This window comes from Tenrec ecaudatus, chromosome 14 (assembly GCF_050624435.1).
Source record: "Tenrec ecaudatus isolate mTenEca1 chromosome 14, mTenEca1.hap1, whole genome shotgun sequence".
In the NCBI taxonomy this organism is placed as follows: Eukaryota; Metazoa; Chordata; class Mammalia; order Afrosoricida; family Tenrecidae; genus Tenrec; species Tenrec ecaudatus.
Genome location: NC_134543.1, coordinates 54,665,090 through 54,684,874, shown reverse-complemented (window position 1 = coordinate 54,684,874; position 19,785 = coordinate 54,665,090). Strand labels below are relative to the sequence as shown.

At 47.9% G+C, this 19,785-nt stretch overlaps 1 protein-coding gene across 3 annotated transcripts in view; it reads right to left on the bottom strand.

Moving 5' to 3' along the window:
- The window catches only part of NIN (ninein), a 112,058-nt gene extending 96,170 nt beyond the window's left edge, over positions 1-15,888 (bottom strand). Inside the window, exons 1-3 of one of the 3 annotated variants that reach the window (XM_075531971.1) lie at positions 15,727-15,848; positions 15,238-15,294; positions 4,022-4,225 (exon numbers count right to left, since the gene is read on the bottom strand). In XM_075531971.1, coding sequence (XP_075388086.1) covers positions 4,022-4,204 — 183 coding nt within the window. In that variant the 5' untranslated portion in view covers positions 4,205-4,225; positions 15,238-15,294; positions 15,727-15,848. Of the gene's footprint in view, positions 1-4,021; positions 4,226-15,237; positions 15,295-15,726 lie in introns of all 3 variants that reach the window. The other 2 variants (XM_075531973.1, XM_075531972.1) reach the window with 2 other exon arrangements.
- Between the last annotated feature and the right edge of the window lie 3,897 nt (positions 15,889-19,785).

Sequence of the window (19,785 nt, the reverse complement as noted above, 5' to 3'; positions counted from 1 at the left end):
GGCAATGAATGTACAAATGTGCTTTACACAATTGATGTATGTATGGATTGTGATAAGTTATATGAGCCCCTAATAAAATGATGAAAGAATATGCAAAATAGGAAGCATTGACAAATGGTATCAATTGCTTGGATAAAAACTTGGTTCAACAGAAGAGGCTAACATGGTTTCCTTTCACAAGTTCTTAGAGTATATGCTGACAGTACTATTCATTGGCTAGTTACATTATCCATTTCCAATGAGACAATAAACCCTTTACTGGCCTGAGGAGCCCCTGGTCTTGGGATTTTAAGTGGTTAACAACTACATGAAGGAACTATTTTAGTAACCTAGTAGAAAACCCATAAGTAATGTTCTCTTTCCTTCACATCAGGGATTTACAATTGTCCTGGATTGAAGCCCAGCATTGTCTGGTTAGCCTCCATGTTGTGATATGATGTAATTGTCCTCCACTTTACATGTTGCAAATCTTTATCTCTCTGTTACTGAGGCAGGATTAGTGTAGGGCATCTTGAGTCACAGACTTACAAGAGAGACTTACCCAACCCCCAATCTTGCTTGGGTCCCACTTTCATCTTACAAGAGATAAAATGAGAGAGAAATGGGTAGGGGGAAAGAAACCTCATCACCACCAAGAAGAGCTGGGAGCACAGCATAGCCTCTGGCCCTGGGATACCTGCACAAAGAACCTCCTAGACCCGGGGAAGAGGCCAAGACACATGGACATTTCCGAGGAGTACCAGGCCCACTGTTGTGGAAAGGAGACGAAGACCTTCCCGCAGACATGACAGACAGAGAAAGCCTTCCCGAGGGCTGACAGCCGGAATCCAGACTTCATGCCTCCTAAACCTGGAAGATTAAATGTCTTTGTCAAAGCCGCCCACTGTGGTTTTACTGCTGTGGGAGTTCTAGATAACTAAGGCCACAAACTTCAGGCATGTCAAACACTTGCATAGTAACCAATGTGCTAAGAGACCATGGCTTCAAGTTATAAAGCAAGTACACACAGATGAGCGGAAGCATGATTTGGGGGAGATATGGCCTATGGGTAGAGTGCATGAAAAGGGCTAATCAATGTGGGTTACTTTCCTTAACAACAGTCTAAAGAAACATTAGGCTTTTAAAAGGTGAACAAGTTATTGAAGATTGATTTTTAACACGAAATAGGTCTTCTTCTTTTTAGTTGTGGGGACAATGCTTTTTCTCTTCTTTTACTTTTCAGAAAAAATCTATTAATTCAATCCAATTCCAAAATAGGAAGTTTGGGAGTTTTTTGGGTTTTTTTTAAAGCATATATTCTTTTAAGATTTAAAAAGCAAAATTCAAGGCACACAAGACTTAAAACACAGTTTATAGCCACAGCAAATATCCAAGAGCTGATGGACACGAATGCATCTAAAAGCCAATTTAATGAAAATTTTTAATTTACAGTGAAATATAAATAAGTCATACTATAAGGTTGGCAGAATTCACTTTATACAGGACACACGAATACGTATTTGTGGAATTAATGGATGGATGAATATAATATGTCATGCTACTTTTCTTTCTCCTTTTTATTTTTTTCATAAATCATTTTACTGGGGGGGGGTCTTACAGCTCTTATAACAATCCATACATCCATTAAATCAAGCACATGTGTACATGTTGCCATCATCCTTTCCAAAACATTCTCTTTCTGCTTGAACCCTTGGTATCAGCTTCCCTCCCCCCTCCCCTCCCACCCCTTTTAAAAATTAAACAAAATTGTTAACTGTTATAACTCTCTATAAATCTGAAGGGGCTTCAAAGAAGTCACAGGACAACAGAATGAAAAGATAATGAAATACTTTTATGAACTTTTTGAAGCCCCCTTGGACTTTCTGAAAAGATGACTAGCCTTAAAAATGAGTTTTCATTCTAAAGCTTACACTTACCCACCCAATACACCAAGGTGCTCGTAACTTGGGTTCCTCTAGCAAATGCTAAGGAATTTCCTCCTTGTGAGTTAAAGCAATAGCCGGCATACAGAATCATAACAGCATATGGCCCCATTTATGCCATCATCTGAGGAGAATAATTCAGCTTCATAAAAAATGCAAATTTAACTACTTAGTGCATTAATTCATGCCAGGCTCTGCTCTCAAGACAACCGCCAGAGATTTCCCACATGCAATCAATATGCACACATCTATTTAACTTTTATCACTGGTTCACAAAGTCAATATCATGCTATAGCCCACTTAGGTATTCATTATTCACAGGCAAACAGAAATGTAAGAAGCAGGCTGGCGGAGTCAGGTCATTAACAAATCAGTCGGTAACTGTTCCCCGGTTTTAGTCTGTCACCTAAGGGCCACGATGTGCCACATCTGGAGAGCTCACCTGCTGCCACGGTGTGGTCCGTTCACAGCAGAGGAGTCCACATCCACACTGATTCTCACACACCGTCCATGGAAACCCTCAGTGGCATTATGTCTTCTCAGGCTCGTGTGAGCCCTGAAACAGCCCCACCCCTGCTACCCTTCCTCAGACACCACCGGCCTGAGGTGCCAAGCACCAGGCTGGGAACACAATTCTTTCCTCTCCCCACAGCATCGGAGAGTGAGGTCTAACTCTAAAACATCTGGGTGTCTTACTGGGAGGAACTAATGGCCTGGTCTTCCTAACTCCCTCAGTTCCTTCCAAATTAATATTTTTTAGAATGTCATAGGGAACCTGTGCATTCCCAAGGTGGGCTAAGTGGTGGGCTCCTAACTGGAAAGGCAGCTGTTCAAAACCACGGGCCTCTCAATAGATGAAGGACGAGGCTGTCTGCTCCCACAGCGGTTGACAGAAAAAGTGAAACGAACGGAAGTCTCAGAAACCACAAGGAACAGCTGTCTGTCTGAGGACGTCATAAGTGTCGGACGCGACTCGGTGGCTGCGGGCATGTGTATTCCCGAGCAGCTCGTCCACTCAGAAGTCACAAACTGTGGTCTCTGCCTTTGCAGACTGCACCGTTGTTTGGTTTTGTTTTAACAGTAACAGCCCTATTTAACATCAGGTTCATAGGATCGAGCTCCCGAGAACTCCATTCTGTGGACCTTTACTTCAGAACGATAGCTCGTCAAGTGTCAGGTTAGAGAGCTAATGCTCCACACGGTATCTGAGGCCGCCCAGCAATCTTTTCAAGGAAGAGACTGAAAACAAAACGAAAGAACAGGAAGTCCAGTTACTGGAACAAACTTACGCTCCAGGGCTGCGTTTCGTCAGCTTGCACTTGATAGACCCATTATCCACAGAGTGTCAGCAAAGACGGCGACGGAGCTCAGAAAGGACTGTCCTTACCTCTCTCCCCTCAATTCCAAAACCATTAACGGGAAACTCAAAGCCCAGCACAGTCTACTGTTAGTGGTCATTATGAGAATGGAAGGAAAGCTCGGGCAGACAAATAAAGGATCCCACTATCAGCAAGAGACAAGACGAGCCCTTCTCTCCCTCTTACTCAGCGAGGGGGAGAGCGTGGCGGCAGTCAGACACAGAAGTGACCCTTAGGCCACACGCCCGCCCCTGCTGGAAGTAAGGCCAGGTTGAGCTCACTTACCCTCCTGCCTTACTTCTGCAGGAGAGGGTTTAATGAATACTTCACCCCAGAAACACAGGAACAGCTTTACCAGGAGGAAATGTTCCAACAGAGCCCACGGTTCCATGAATAGCAGTTTTCCTGCCACAGTTCCCTTCTCTCCCATGACAGTCACACCCCTCCCTCCAGCGACGGACGGGCACTCTATCGAACGACCCACAGAGAAGGTGAGACACCCCACTGCGGATTTAGAGCCTCTCTTCACTCTCCGAGCTCTTGGGAAATGTTGGCAGGCAGCCCTGGGAGGCCCTTTTCCCTCTCCAAGATGCTCAGAGCAAACTGCAGCGCAGGGTCACGCCCATGACTTTCACCTTTCTACCCGGCACACGGTCAGGATGTTAGAAGCAAGTTGCAGCCCATGTGATAGGCCCCACCCCGGCACCCTACTCCCCCCCACCCTTCTTCCCCCGTCCTTACCCTGCCCAAGAGGTTGTCCTGAAGCAGCGTCTCCTGTAACACCGGGGCCACCTCCTCCAAGCTCAACATGTGGCAGAGATCGGTGAGTTCCTCCTGTCCCAGGGACCCGGTGCCCGTCGTGTCAAAACTGTCAAACAGCTCCTTGAGTCGGGCCTCATGCTGGTCTTGCTCCACCTCATCCATCCCATAGCCCACCACGCTCACCTGTGCAGGGCGGGAGACAAGGACAGGTTGTAGCATGCCAATCCTCCTGCAGCCACCTCTTGGCACACTCTCCCCACCTCTGGGCCCCTGACAGTGCCTGTAGGGCTCTGGTGCCCTGGTTGCCCGAGAGCTGGCCTTCCAAAGGAGCAGCACAAGAGGTAACCCCGTACTGGCCACAGCAGGCCTGCTCCCTGCCCTCCCCAACTCAGGCCCAGCACGTAGAGCCCCCCACGCTCTCACTCCGGGGCACACGCCCAATGGAGTCACAGGTCCAGTTTAGTTACCGGGTTGAAGGACTCAGTGAGACGTTCGTTGGTTCGTTCGTTCCTCAGAAGTAGGCAGACCCCCTCCTGGTGCCCGGCCCTCAGAAGGCCAGTGTATACAAGTCACGTCTGGGTGCAATCTCCCAGGGCATCAAGAAAGACAACTGATTGTTCAAATGAACTGATCGTTAGTGCCGAACGGCTGTGCTGCCAGAGCCTCCGTTTCAGGCAGCGAGCTCCAGAGGGCCTGCCCAGATGCTACAACCTAGAGGCTTGGCAGATCCATGCTTTGTACTTCCTTCGGCCCAGACTAGAGGTCCCCCACCCCCATAACAGTTACAGCAGAAGGCACTGGATAAGCACCTTTGATGCACAACCCCCTGTTTACATGAGACCAAACACCTTTCACAGGAGTTCCTCAAGAAACAACTCAATTAGCTTCGAGGGTGCAATTACATGAGGTGTGACGGGAAGAGTATTCCCTGAAGCTCACTGGAGGCCCCGGGAGTCTTAGGTAATGCTTAGTTGCCTAGAGAAAAGGGAAAACACTCCTCCAACCTTCCAGACAGTGAGGCCAGAAGGAGCCATACATTGCCCGGTACAATGTAGACCATCTCACCCCTCCTTTCCATCTGGCTAGTCTACCTCCCGACTCCCTGACCCACCCCAGCCTCGCTTTTCCATTTTGTTAACAACATGAAATCATCAAAAATTCTCAGCAACATTTTTGCTATAAGTAGACATCATAAAATTCTAAGCACTTTATGCTTTGTTTTTAAAATACAGTCTCTCTCTGTGTGTGTGTGTGTGTGTGTGCACGCATGCCCTTTACAGAGAGTTTATTTTTAAAGCACCAGGTCTCTTGGTAAAAGCCTGACAATTCATTTCAGGGGGCATCTTTCACCATGATGCAACAGATGCCACACAGAATACATACCCTTGAGATAGTGACTCAGTCATCTGACACAAGACTGCTAGCACAGGCTCTTAACTTACAGAAAGCAGTGCTCCTCCGTGAACCAAACCCTAAGTGAGAAAACTCTCCAACTCAGAACTGATGCTCCACAGAGTAGATCATGACAACATGGAAACATGGGAACTAAGAGGCTGAACACAGTCAGAACTGCACATTAAAGAGCTCGCCACAACAAAGCTGTTCTAACCAATCACAGTGATCGACATATAAGCCCCTCCCAGGGAGACGAACAACAGAAAAGTGGGTGAAGGGAGACAGCAGTGTAAGACATGAAAAAAAATAATAATTTATAAATTATCAAAGGTTCATGAGGGAGGGAGGAAAGGGGAAATGAGCTGATACCAAGGACTCAAGTAGAAAAAAAATGGTTTGAAAATGATGGCAACATATACACAAATGTGTCTGACACAATGGAAGGATATATGGATTGGGATAAGAGTTGTAAGAGCCAATAAAATGATTTAAAAAAACCAGACAAACAAAGCTGTTCTGACTAGCGTTTGTTTTCTTCCTCTAGACAACTGTTCACAACATGACAGGCCCACATGGTGCCATGGCCTTCCCAAGGGCTTCATCAAAACAAGGTGGATTCAGAAGAGTAAAACCAGCAGCTGTGCCATGAAACCGGACGTTCACTGTGGTCACCATTACAGGGAAGCGGCACAGTCTGGTGCAGGATCCTCACCTTGAACTGGTCCTTTCTCCGCCTCATTATCTGCTTCTTTATTACTAAGGTGCTGCTGGCTCTGGCTGTCTTCCCAGGGTTGGTCTGTTGGGTTAACTAATCACCATGTAAATGTTTGCAAAATACGCTGAGAGTGCTATATAAACACCAAAGCACCAGAGAAGCAACACCAAGGTGTTGTGCAAAGCGAGAGCTAGGAATTCAGACAAGGCCAGGGTGGGGCTAATGAGATTCCTTCTCTTAGAGCTGCCCGTTAACCCGCAACGAAGACCTGCTGAGACTCTCTCCAAGACACGCTGGTGGTTCAGTGTGGCCACAGTGCTCAATGCCCCAGATTTCCACTCTCCGCGGGGCTGTATAATCTGACCAGCCTCATCAAAGTCAGCGACTCTGCTTTTGCTTGACTTTGCATATCCCTTTTTTAAAAACCTCAAAAGTGAAAGACTTCTAACACATCCCCTTTTGTAAAAATCTATTTAAGGGGTGAGGATGTTTCCATCACAACCAGTGAAAGAGAGGGTGATAAAAGTCACAGCGTACTGAGAAGTTCTGATCCCATCTGCAGCTTTGAAGGTGACAGGCTATCCCGCACCTCTCTATGGAAAGCCATTGGCTTTTGGATAAATCAAACCTCTTTCCTTTTTTAAAAATCTATCTATGTCCTCTCCCTCCATTCTAAGATACTGTGCTTAGGAAAACATTCTTTAGACTGAAGGGGTTAAAAAAAAAGGCTGATGGTGAATACCCAGAAGATGTCACACGTGGTGACAAGCTGTCAGTGCTCATCTGGCACTGAAGGCATTTCTGCTGGTTGGTATTAAGTCGCAAATGTTCATCAGTCATTTCATGTGCAAGAATTTTTTTCCTGCTTTCTTGGTGAAAATTTCTTGACGAACAAGGGCCACATTTTCTATTTCTTTTCTCTCTTTCCCGAAGTTCATGGGACATTTAATGCTTCACACCAGGTGCTCAGTGAACACCATGACCATGAGCCTGAGCCCATTTCTGAGCCTCTAGAAATGAGCCCAGGAAGCTTCCTGAAATGCAGCTCCACTCCTCCTCAGCCACCACCATTTTCCAAAGGGCCATTTCATCCGTAGATGAAAACCAGGAAGCAGAAAGCAACATCCACTGCCCAACTGCACCACAGGGCATTGATGAAATTGAATTCAGGGAGTTCGTCCTCAGGCCCATGGATTCCGGGCCTTTAACAGCATGGGTGTTGCTGTTACAGGAGGTCATGTGGACTGAGAATCTGTATGAAAACATGTCCCCAACACCTCCTCTTGCTACAGAATGAGAACAATGCCCATCTGGAAGGGCTGTTAAATGTGGTGACCAGGTGAGAGTGGCTAATCCCAGAGAGAGTTGACAAATTGAGAAAACAACCAATTAAACATCAAAGGTTTACAAGGAGGGGCAAATTGAAGAAGAGTAACTTACAAGCAATCCACCACCACAGAGCTACACTAGAAACAAAGCAGAAGTGGAGCACCCAAGGTCAGAGCTCAAGTACAGGCAAGGAAGCAATTGTGTATATTAAAAAAGCATCACATTCTCCCAGGATAATCACAGCAAGGAATGGCCAGTGCTTCCTAGGCCTTTTAAGGCAGGCTTTAGAAAAAAAAACAAAACAAAAACCTTAATCTCCAACAAAAGCAGAAAGACTGAAAGTAGTAGTTTATTTGGCCTATACTACATACTCCACACACAGAACCTCGCTCTCACCTTCCCAGTTCTTCGAAGCAGATGTGGAAATTGGAGCTGACTCACATGGGTGAAGAGTGGAGATATGAATAATGAATGGTCCGACTCTAAGTCCTGCTATTTTCAATACCGTGCATACACATTGAACACATGAACGTAACCACTGAAGTCCCACCAGATGAGTACTCCTCCCCTCGCCACCCTTGTGTGTTAGCTAATTTAGCAGTATCAAGTACTGGACTACTCAACAGCCCGGAGCGCAGGAAAGCTCCATTCCTTGAGCACTGTTCTTCCTTGCTCCCTCTCTAGACGCAGGCAGTCAATCTTCCTAGGCGGTGCTGGCTTACCCAATAAGGTAATCTACAGTGAGCAATTCCCACACTTCAAAGATGTTGCTTCTAGGTCTGGTTGCTATCTGCCTTTCCCCTAACCCCACAGCACCTTCCTTCAGAACCAGGGCCCCTTGTCAAGTCTACAGTCTGGACAGAGATGAATTACTCACTATGGTGGCACAGGCTTACTCATGCTTACCCACTACTAAGTAGCTGGTGTTGTCCAACAGTGAAAAACATGTGCAACTGTTCACTACAGATGAGTAAGTAAGCACAAGTAAGCCTGTGCTTACCTTGCTTATTGGGTCATCTGCCCCTGACTATAGGCCATTTTCTTTTTCCTTAAGGAGCTTTGGGGCTCAGGGTATGACAGAAATAAAGTTTAATGTTTTCTTCTCCATTAGGTTTTTCTGTTTGGTTCTTGTGTTTTCGTGTCTTTCTCTTTTTTTTAAATCATTTTATTAGGGGCTCATACAACTCTTATCCCAGCCCATACATACATACATCAATTGTGTAAAGCACATCTGTACATTCATTGCCCTCATCATTCTCAAAACATTTGCTCTCCACGTAAGCCCCTATCATCAGCCCCCTTTTCTCCCATTCCTCCCTGCTCCCCACTCCTTCATGAGCCCTTGATAATTTATAAATTATTATTTTGTCATATCTTACACTGTCCGACATCTCCCTTGACCTACTTTTCTGTTTTCCATTCCCCAGGGAGGAGGTTATATGTAGATCCTTGTAATGTTCCCCCTTTCCACGCCACCCTCCCGGTATTGCCACTCTCACCACTGGTCCTGAAGGGATGATCCGTCCTGGATTCCCTGTGTTTCCAGTTCCTATCTGTACCAGTGTACATCCTCTGGTCTAGCTAGATTTGTAAGGTAGAATTGGGTCATGATGGGGGGTGGGGCAGGGAGCATTTAGGAACTAGAGGAAAGTTGTATGTTTCATCGTTGCTACCCTGCACCCTGACTGGCTGGTCTCCTCCCTGTGACCCTTCCATAAGGGGGTGTACAGTTGCCTACAGATTGGCGTTGGGTCTCCACTCCCCCTCATTCACAATGATATTTTTTTTTTCTGATGATGCCTGATACCTGATCACTTTGACACCTCGTGATCTCAAAGGCTGGTGTGCTTCTTCCATATAGTCTTTGTTGCTTCTCAGCTAGATGGCCGCTTGTTTATCTTCAAGCCATTAAGACCCCAGACGCTATACCTTTTGATAGCTGGGCACCATCAGTTTTCTTCACCACATTTTCTTGTGCACCCGCTTTGTCTTCACCGATTATGTCGGGAAGGTGAGCATCATGGAATGCCAGGTTAATAGAACAAAGTATTCTTGCATTGAAGGTGTACTTGAGTGGAGGTCCAATGCTCATCTGCTACCTTAATACTAAATCTAAACATATATGTATATAGATCTATGTCCACATCCTCATATTTATTTACATATGTACATGCCTTTATTTAGACTTCTATAAATGCCCTTTGCCTCCTAACTCTTTCCTCTATTTCATTTTAGTTTCCTCTTGTCCCACTATCATGCTCAGTCTTCATTTGGGTTTCAATTTTTCCTCTTGGTTACATTACCCTCAGTCATGCCCTACCAGGCCTCCTACACCCTCCTCACCACTGATTTGGATCACTTGTTGTTCCCTTGTCCCTGGATTTGTTAACACCACTATCTTTCCCCCCACCTTCCCTTCTCTGTTGCCACCCCTCACCCCACCCCCCGACTGTTGGTCCTATTGTTTTCTCCTCCAGATTGTTCATCCAGCTTATCTTATTTAGACAGACCTGTGGAGATAATGCCATGCACTAAAACAAGACAGAGCAAAACCAAGCAACAAAAGAAAATAAAACAACAACAACACCAAAAAGCCAATGACAAAAACAAAACACAAGAAGAAAGAAAAGCTTGTAGTTAGTTCAAAGACTGTTCGTTGGCCTTTAGGAGTGTTTTCCAGTCAAGTCTGATGGGGCGCCAAGCCCTGGCCCCAAAGTCTATTCTTGGTATTCCCCGGGGACCTCATTTCTCTGTTCCCCTTGCTGTTCCGTTGTATGCCCTTAGTATTTTGCCTCACTGTGGTGGGATCAGATCGGGCACAATTCCCACACTGTGTCTCCAGTGTTGTCCTCTGTAGGGCTATGGGTCAATGAGGGATGTCATGTCGCATAGTGGGGCAGGCCATATGGTCTTCTCTGAGGATTGGCTGCTCTGAACAGGAATATCGTCCTCAAGGCTTGGTGGGCCAGGTGTTTTTGTTTCTTGTTTGTACTTTATATGACTTTCTGTATATGAGATCCATGATAGGGAAATTTATAGAAACCGTCACTGGATTGATAATGACCTACGGCAATGGTTCTCAACCTTCTTAATGCTGCGACCCTTTCATACATTTCCTCATGTTGTGGTGATCCCAACCATAAAATTATTTTCATTGCTACTTCATAACTGTAATTTTGCTACTGGTATGATTCAGGCAACCCCTGTGAAAGGGTTAGGTGACCCCAAAGGGGTCATGACCCACAGGTTGGGAACCACTGACCTACGGACATGACAGGGGAGGCAGGGGAGTGGAACAGGAAGTTAACAGCAATGAATACATGAAAGAAAAAACAGTTCTAAAATTGTGATAATGCTGCAGAACTCTTCTTAATATGACCAAACTATTAAATTGTGTGATGTGTGAATTATATGCCAATGAAACTATTAAAAATGATCCTGAAGTGTCTCAAAGCTTAACTGTTAATTTTTCTTCCCAGAATAAATACGAGGGGGTGGCAAAGAGTTAGGGGGTAATATTCCACAACCTTTCCACTCAATTTCCCCAAACTTATTGAAGCCCTCTCATACTTCTGTCTAATTTGTGATATTCTATGCTTTCCAGACAAAACTGAATTAGCACCCACCACTGAGCGATTAACAAAACTGAGTTTTGAGTGATGCAATTTCACTGATAGGTTAATTCCAACTCATTGCCACATTAAGGGCTACAGAAGAACTGCCCCCATAGGGTCCCCTAAGCTGTGTTCTCTGTAGGAGCAGGTCACCAGGTCTTCTCTCCCCGGAAAGGCTGGCCTGCCTATTCCAACAGTGTTCATAGTAGAGCACTTAACCACTGGACTACCAACTCCCTTTTGAACGGTGAATCTCCAGATGGCTAAGGACAATTCCAGTTTCCTCAAGCCTGACACCCACCCCAGGGGTCGCTCCTTGACCTCCCCAATCAAGTTTTCAGAAGCCTGAGTCCTCGTGGAATGAAAGAGAAATTGTATGGTGGGCAATGTTTGGGAGCATTAAACAAACCGAAAAACTGAACTCACTGCCATCAAGTCGATGCCGATTCATAGCGACCCTACAGGACAGGGTAGAACTGCCCTGGTGAGTTTCCGAGACCACAACTCTTGATGGGAGTAGAAAGCTGCTGGTTTCCAACTGCTGACCTGGCAATTAGCAGTCCCACTTGTAACCACTACACCACCAGGGTTCCTGAAGACCTAAGCAGCGGTGGTTAAAGAGGAGACAGAGGCACAGAACTGTTCATCACTTACCACCCATACATAATGAGAACCTCTGGATGAGCTCTTTCCTTCCAAAAACTCAAAACAAGGCTGCCAAACTGCTGCACACCCCGATGGGTCCCCACTATCGACCACTCAGCAGCGCCCCGGCTGGAGGAAGGACAGTGACGACTGGGAGACATTGGTGAGGTGCACCCATAACAATGAAGTTGCCAACATGAGACCAGCATGAAGGGAGTCTGTGAACTGGCGAACTCTCCCGCGTCCAGCTATAGAAAGGAGCTTGTAGGAATGGCATCGCAGCCAAAGGGGACGTCTGTGCTACACGGGAGTGAAAAGGGGGCAAAGTCTGGCCAGGGAAAACAAAATAATCAAGGAGCACAATGCCAGTGCTCCTCGCCCAGGCCTTTTATTCCCTCTCCAGATGGTCTAGCAGCTGAGCGGCTCCACTGCATGTCTGTATCTCCCTCGCAGCTCAGCCCTCACAATAGATGCTTCCCAACCTGCAATGACCACCAAGTGACGAATTGAGTTATTTATAACTGAAGTGATGAACACGGACAAACCCTGCGTTGGCAAAGCATTGCATCCGCGCCTTTAGTTCTCACCATTTGGCAAGGGGCTGCTTGAAAAAATCAATGAACAAATAACAATGTTCCTTTCTTCTTCTCTTCTGCAAACACGGTAATCTGCTGCAAGCATCTCCAGGCTTACAATTTAGGGCTGATTTTAATAAAAAGGAAATGATGACAAGAATAAATTAATTTTACCACAAGCTTAACAGAAAAACAAAAGTTTCCATTTACATGTTTATATAGGAGAATGTATCTGCCAGAAATCACTGTCCTTTAGTAAACCGATGTCTGTCAGAGCCTCCGCTCTGCTCTGACAGCACCTCACTGTTAGCTGGACACCAAAAGTACAATAACACCATAAAGAAAATTTTGACATAAAAAATAAGGCAAACCTCGGCTTTTCCACACGCAGGGAAACCCCCTATGTAAAAATTTAGAAAGAAAATAGCAACCTTTGCTAACATTTATGAGGACACAAATAGCCTTTTCATTGTATGCCCTGACCAATGTAGCAAACCTATGCTTTTGTTAAACCTAATAAGTAGTCGGATACAACTCTATCAAACAGATAACGACAGGTAGCTGGAGGGATCAAGCCATAAGCCCAGCACAGGATGGATTCAATAAGCAGGAAATTGGCTACAAAGTAAAATCACAAACCTGAAAACAGAGTTGCATGTGTGTTACTTTCTCTTTCAAAAGAGAATGATTATAACAACTTTAACTTCTGGAATCATATTTACTCAAATTCATTTAGGATGCCTACACCGATTACATAGGGTATGAATAAAGAGCTTCTCTTTCCACAAATAGTATTTCCCCAGTTTTATTTGTTAAATGAGCATTAGGGCAAAGATGCTAATTTTTTCCTCCAGAAACTTGAATGATCAATTGCCATGTAAATTACATGCTTCCTAAATGCGAAGACATTGCTCAGCTGCACAATCCTATACTTGTAAAAATTAGAAAATAGAAATATGATAAAATATATATTTTTGCAAGCTTCATTTAGTCTCTACCCAAGCCTCTGCCCAACAGATGCAAGTTCAATAGCCAGAATTAAAACCACGTTATTTATTGGCTTATAAATCCATTGGCAGCTATAAAAATAGCTTCTGAAAAGGCATTAGGGTGCTTTTGAATCCCTCAAAGACATTCCGGCCAAATTTATGAACCCTTCATCAAAGTAAGGGTGATAAACTGTCTTTTCACTGTCAGCCGAAAATGAAAGCATCAGGACTGGTGGATTATTACTTTGCAAAGTCATTTGCAGTGGCATTTAAAACAACTTATTTGAACAACCTTGGCTCATGATAAGCGTATTGCCTATTAAATTAAGATAAGTTGATTTAGAGTTCTTTGGAGCACTATTCTCCCCCCTCCGTGGGAGTTAACATGTTTTGATATTAAAGATCATTACATATCTAAAATGAAAAAGAAAGGAAAAAAAAGAAACCCGGGTGATTCTGAGCAAGTGTATCTATTAAAATGACTGATTTTTTATTGGGGGCTCTTGCAACTATTATAACAATCCAGACATCAATTGTATCAAGCACATTTGTACATATGTTGCCATCATTCTTTTCTAGACATTTACTTTCTATTGAGGCGGTGGTATCAGCTCCTCTTTCTCTCCCGCCCCCTTAAGATCCTGGAGATTTTAATGAACAGACTGCAGATGAAGGGGCTTCCTCTCTGCGACCTCCTGCGAAGGCTTGGCCTATGTTGGCAGCATCTTTCCTGAAGTCCAACTCAAGGTCAAGGCCTACCCTTCATCTACAGCGCTGTCCAAAATGCTTCCCTCTTAAGAATCATCAGAGAACAGGCAGAAATAAACAAGCCTGCAAACCACCTCCCCGGCAGTTTCCTTCACCTCCCGGAGGGCGGGCGCTGACAGCAGTGAGGGGACCACAGCGAAGTCCTTCTTCAGGAAGGCTGCAGTGCCACAAGCTGCCTCAGCCCACTGCAACTCCAGAGCGCGACTCCAGGTCAGCCACCAATGCGCCTCCCCCCTTAGAGAAGACTCACCATATCCCCGTGCAGCGTGTCAAGCATCAGGAAATGCAAAAACTAGAGTTTAAAGGACCCCTACTGAAAATCATCCAAGGGCCAGCAGGCTTCTGACCCTAAACAACTACCATTTCGTTACAAGAGGCATCTAAGCATGTCCTGATTGAATAAACCCAGGAGTTCAGCTCCGAAGTCAACACACTTAGCCCGGGCCTGGAATTTCCCCAGCACCCAGAGAGGATGTTTCGCAGCGAAGAAGAGCAGATCACATGTTAAGTTGTTCAGAAAACAGAAAGGTACACGGTAGGGCCATCTTTCCAGCAGCCCCTGTTTAATCTGCACCTTTGGTTAAGGTTAACCTAGTGAGTTAAAAAGGAAGAAGCCCCTTTCCAGCGCTTGTCTCCCCGAACCCCACCCGCTTCGGTCTCTCAAGTTAACCCAAGAGCTGTGCACAAGCGCGGTTTCCATCCTCTTTCTGCCGAGCGGTCTGGAGCCCAGAAGTCTCCGCACACTTGCAGGCCTCCGGTCTGGAAGTGCGGCCCAGGACGCACAGTCCCTGCACCCCGGACGCCTTCCAAACCCCCCACCCCAGGCGGGGCCCCTGGGGTTCCCCAGGCAGGTGTCTTTTCAAGAGCTGCTCACTCACAAGGCTGCCTGAGTGGCACCAGCGAGCAGATCACCCTTTCTCCCCGCGACCCCGCCTTTCGGGGCTAAGCCCCCCCCCCCGGACCCAGGACAGTAGCGGCTTTCAGTTGGGGACTGGTCTGGGTGGGGGCCCAGATGCCCGGCCGCGGTGGCGCTCCGAAGTTGGAGGTGCAGCCCGCGGGCGGGCGCGGACCCCTGCGCTGCACCCCACGTCCGCCCACCCCCGTCGCCCCAGCGCCCGCGCGGGGTCACCGGGCTGCGCGCTCTGGGCCCCGCCGCTGCGCCTACCTTGCGTCGGCCTCTCGGAGCGCCCGCTCAGCCGCCCGCCCGCCTGCCTCCGGCGCTCTGCAAAGCCAAGGGGGGCGCTCGGTCAGGGCTCCGCGCGCCCGACCCTACGTAGCCGCCGGCGCTGCGGTCTCGAGCGGGCGTCCCTCCCAAAGACGCGACAGGGGACCCTGGAGCGCGTCATTTCCATAAGTAAGGATCCCGCGCGGACAAAGCGTGGCTCCGGGGGCGGCGAGCAGCGGCGCGCCGCCCCCCGCCCCGGCCCGCCCCCGGCCCGCCGCTCCGCCTCCACGGCCGCCCCTCCCGGCCGGGGCCCCAGCTGCCCGGGGCCGCTCCCCTCGCCCAGCCCGCGGGGACCGCGGGCGCCCAGCCCCGGGGCGGGAAAGGGAAGCCCCCGCCGGACCCCGGTCAGGGGCCCCCTCGAACTTGCAGGGCCTCCCCCGCGCCCCCAGAGCACATGTCAGGAGTACCGGCGACGAGGGGCTCGCTTACCGCGTCGCGGGGGGTCAGGCGCCCGGCGCCGCCGCGGGGACCATGACCGCGAGCGCCCTCCGGGCTCGGCGGCGGGGGCGGGGTGGGGTGGGGTCTCCGAGCCCAGCGTGCTCTGCTCGCGCTCGGCCGCGGCCACCCGGAGCTCTGGATGCCGGGGAGGAAGGGCCGCGCCGCGCCGCGCCGCGCCGGGGGAGGAGCCAGGGCGACGCGGGCCCGGGCTCAGCGGCTCCGCCTCCGCTGCCGAGGGAGGAGCTCCGGGCGCGCCGGGGGCCCCACGGCGTCTCCCCACCAGGCGCTCGAAGCCCCCGGTCCCCGGCTGCTGGGGTCGCCGGGGCCAGGAGGAGTCCAGTTCCCACTGGGCTGCTGCGTAACGCCGGGGCAGCCGCCTCGGGGATTTGAACTTGGAACCCTCGGAACTCAGAGGCGCGTGGGAAGGCCGCCCTGAGGTCACCGCCCGGCTAAGGTTAACACGTGCGCCCCGCGATCCCCCAGCCTGCCGGCTTCCCTTTTTAGCAAGCCTGGGAGGGGGGATCTGGACTCCTCTCGTGCTCGCAGGCCTGTAGAGGGAAGGGCCCGGGAGGCAGAGGGGTTCTCGAGATGACAAGGAACCGTCTGCAGCGAAGGCGACCCTCCCACCAGGTCTAGCCTGACGTCTGCTGCACCTGCGCGCTCGCGCCTCATTGACACCTGCCCCGCTGGGTGGCACATCCACCCTTAACCCATCTATCTACACGCGACGGAAACTCCTTGGAGTTGGTAGTTCTCAGGCCAACCGTTACTCTAGTTCAGGAAGCTTCCTCCTAGCCCTACCCCAATGCTGTCCCAAGTCCCCGCCTTCCGCAGTCAACAGAGCACGCCAGTTCCAGGGCCGGAGGAGGCAGCTGCTTCCGCCTTCCCCACCCCTACCCCCACCCCCAGCTGCAGGGTGAAATGTGCTCTTGAAGGCGCTGCCCCATTCACTCTAAGCCGCAAGTCTGGTTGTTTCAGCAAGAAACTGGAAACAATTCCCCAGCTACTGGGAGGACTCTGGGTCTTCAAGAAGGAAACGAACAGTTACTGAGAATCTGCCATGAGCCGGAGACTACAGAGCTCCACGGAAATTCTTCTTCCTCGCGTGACCCTAAGAGGCAGACATTACTACTCTGCCCACTTTGCAAGTGGGGAACCTTAAGGATCTCGCTCAGCAACCGCACAGCCTACTTGGTCCTTGGCAGCGAGCGCGGGCATCGCAAAGCCGAAGATGCAGAGGGTACAATAGTACAGAACTATTTTAAGGACACGCCGATGAGCGCTTGTGAACTGATGTTGCTGAAGCAGGTCTATGGATTGTGTGAATGCCAATGTCCTGGTTGCGATGTTGTGTGCCCTCCAATCGGTTCCGACTCCAGGTGACCAGAACAGAGAAGCCCTGCCCCAGAGGATTTCCGCGCTGAAATCTTCATGGACGCGGAGCACCAGGCCTTCCCTCCCCTGCAGGGCCTTGGGCGGGGCGGGCTCCCACTGCTGCCCCTTAAGTAACCATCTGTAACCATCATTGCTTCACTAGGACTCCTTCCTGGTTGTGACAGTGCGCTACAGTTAGGCAAGATGTAACCATTAGGGGAAATTGGGTAAAGGGTGTACAGGATCTCAATTTTCTCACAGTTGCAGATAAAATTTACAATGATCTCAAAAGGAAGTGATTGCGAAGACTCTATTTTAAAACACTGTGCCTGGAAAGTAAGGAAGAGGCGAGGTTTCTATCTCTCTTCTTAACACTCCCCTGTCCGCACTCACTCATCCACTTTATAGTTGGCTGTTTAGTCCCAGAGTAACTGCACATGACACAGGCACATACACAGGCATTGATCATGGACAGGCTGCCGACCCTATGGCCAGGAAACTCACATGCTGCACCTGATAAACAAGAGGAGACTGTTCATTCCCTGGAGCCCCGCACAGCCAACGCTTCTATAAGTAAGAATGGTCACTGTGTCCAGCCAGGTCTTTCAGATCAGGCCCTAGATTCCCTTACTGGCATTCAAAGACCTGTTTTACTGATGTAAATATATGTGTCCCCAGCCAACCCACCCTCTTTCCCCTTTGTGCATGTGTGCCTCTAAATATTTCATCTCGGGTGTTTTGGTCCTAACACACCTGGTTTGCCTTTCTTCTTTGTCCACTGTTCTTATTTGGTCAAGAATTAAGAGCAGGCCAGGAAGAGGTTCTTGAACCCATGCCTTTTGGAGTTCAGAGGCTGAGCATTTAGGTGCTTTCCAAAGACTTGGTACTCACATGGAGAAGGGATTTTTTTGAAGTCCATTTTATTGACATATAATTCACCTATTATACAATTCATTCACAGCGAGAAGACTTGCACACTTAGCATCACAATCAATTTTAGAACATTTTCTTCGTTCTTGTACTCATTGTTATTGGCTCCCAATTTTCCCCCAACCTCCCCTGCCATACCCCAAAGGAATCTTTCATCTAGTTACTGTCTCTATAGATTTATCTATCCTGGATTTCATATACAGAAAAACATTTTTAACACCCCCCCCCAAACTAACAACAGTAACAAAGTAAAACAGATGAAAACCTCAATTGAAAAGAAAGCAGCAAATATTAAAAATGAGGACAAGTTTTAAATGGATCAAAAGGGAGATCAAATGATACAGTATTAAATGTTAACCTACCCCTCAGGACCAGCGGTGACACCACTGTCACCAGGAGGGAAGGGGGGGTAGAAAGGGAGAACCGATCTCGGGGATCTACATATAACCTCCGCTCTGGGGAATGGGCAACAGGAAAGTGGGTGAGGGGAGACACCGGGCAGTGTAAGATAAGATAAAATAATAATTTATAAATTATTAAGGGTTCATGAGGGAGGGGGGAACAGGGAGAGAGGAGGAGGGTGAAAAAGGAAAATGAGCTGATTCCAGGAACCCAAGCGGAAGGCTAATTTTGAGAATGATGAGGACAACGAATGTATAAGGGTGCTTTTACTCAATTGATGTATGTATGGATTGTGATAAGAGTTGTATGAACCCCAATAAAATGATTAAAGAAATTTTTTTAACCTAACTGCATCTGCAGTAATCCACTTTCCAGGTGTGCTTCAGGATAGCAAGGCTGCCCACATCCCTGGTCTATGGTCAGAGGGGACTCACCTGAGGCTTCGTCCATGGGGATTTCCCCATCACTGTATTATTATTTTAAAGCGAAATAACTTTTAATTAGGCCAAAGGGAGATCAAATGGTAAGATGTTACATTTTAACCCAACTCCATCTGCTATGATTGACTTTACAGTGCCCTCTGTCTGATTCCAGGGCTATTCTGGGATGCTGCTTGTGTCTGATTTTCCCTTTTGGAAGCTTCCCTTTTCATGAGGCTGCATTCTGGAGATTTCTACTGTTCCAAAGGCTGTTAAGAACCACAGCACTGTTACAACAGCTTCATTCCAAATAGGAGGGATGGCGTTTTATTTCAAAAAGCATTTTGCTGTCCTTTGCCCTCTCTCACCCTCTCTTAAGCACCTCTCACTGCCATCACCCACACCAGCCCGCTCGCAACGACCCTACAGGACAGGGTAAAACTGCCCCTGTGAGTCTCTCAGGCTGGCACCCTTTATGGGAGTAGAAAGTCCTCTTTCTCCCCTGGAGTGTCTGGTGGTTTCAACCTTGAGGATCACAGCCCAACGTGTAACTACTATGCCACCAGGGATCCTTCTTAAGCTTGTAGTGACTAGGAAGTGATACCGTTGCTTTTTTAAAAAGGACTTCAGAATGGAAAATGGCATGACATATTTTTCCTTAAGAAAAATTATGTGTAAGCCTTTTCTTGACTTTTTATAGTCAAGTAGTGTGCTAGGCAGGGTTCTCTACGGAAACAAAACCAGGACACTAATGGATAGATAGATAGATAGATAGATAGATAGATAGATAGATAGATAGATAGATAGATAGATCTATACAGCGAGAAGTAATATAACAGCTAATTAGTCCACACAGCAGTACAGAGGGCTCAGTTCAACTCACTTTCATAGAACAGTTAATATACTGGAAGTCCTTCAACTCACA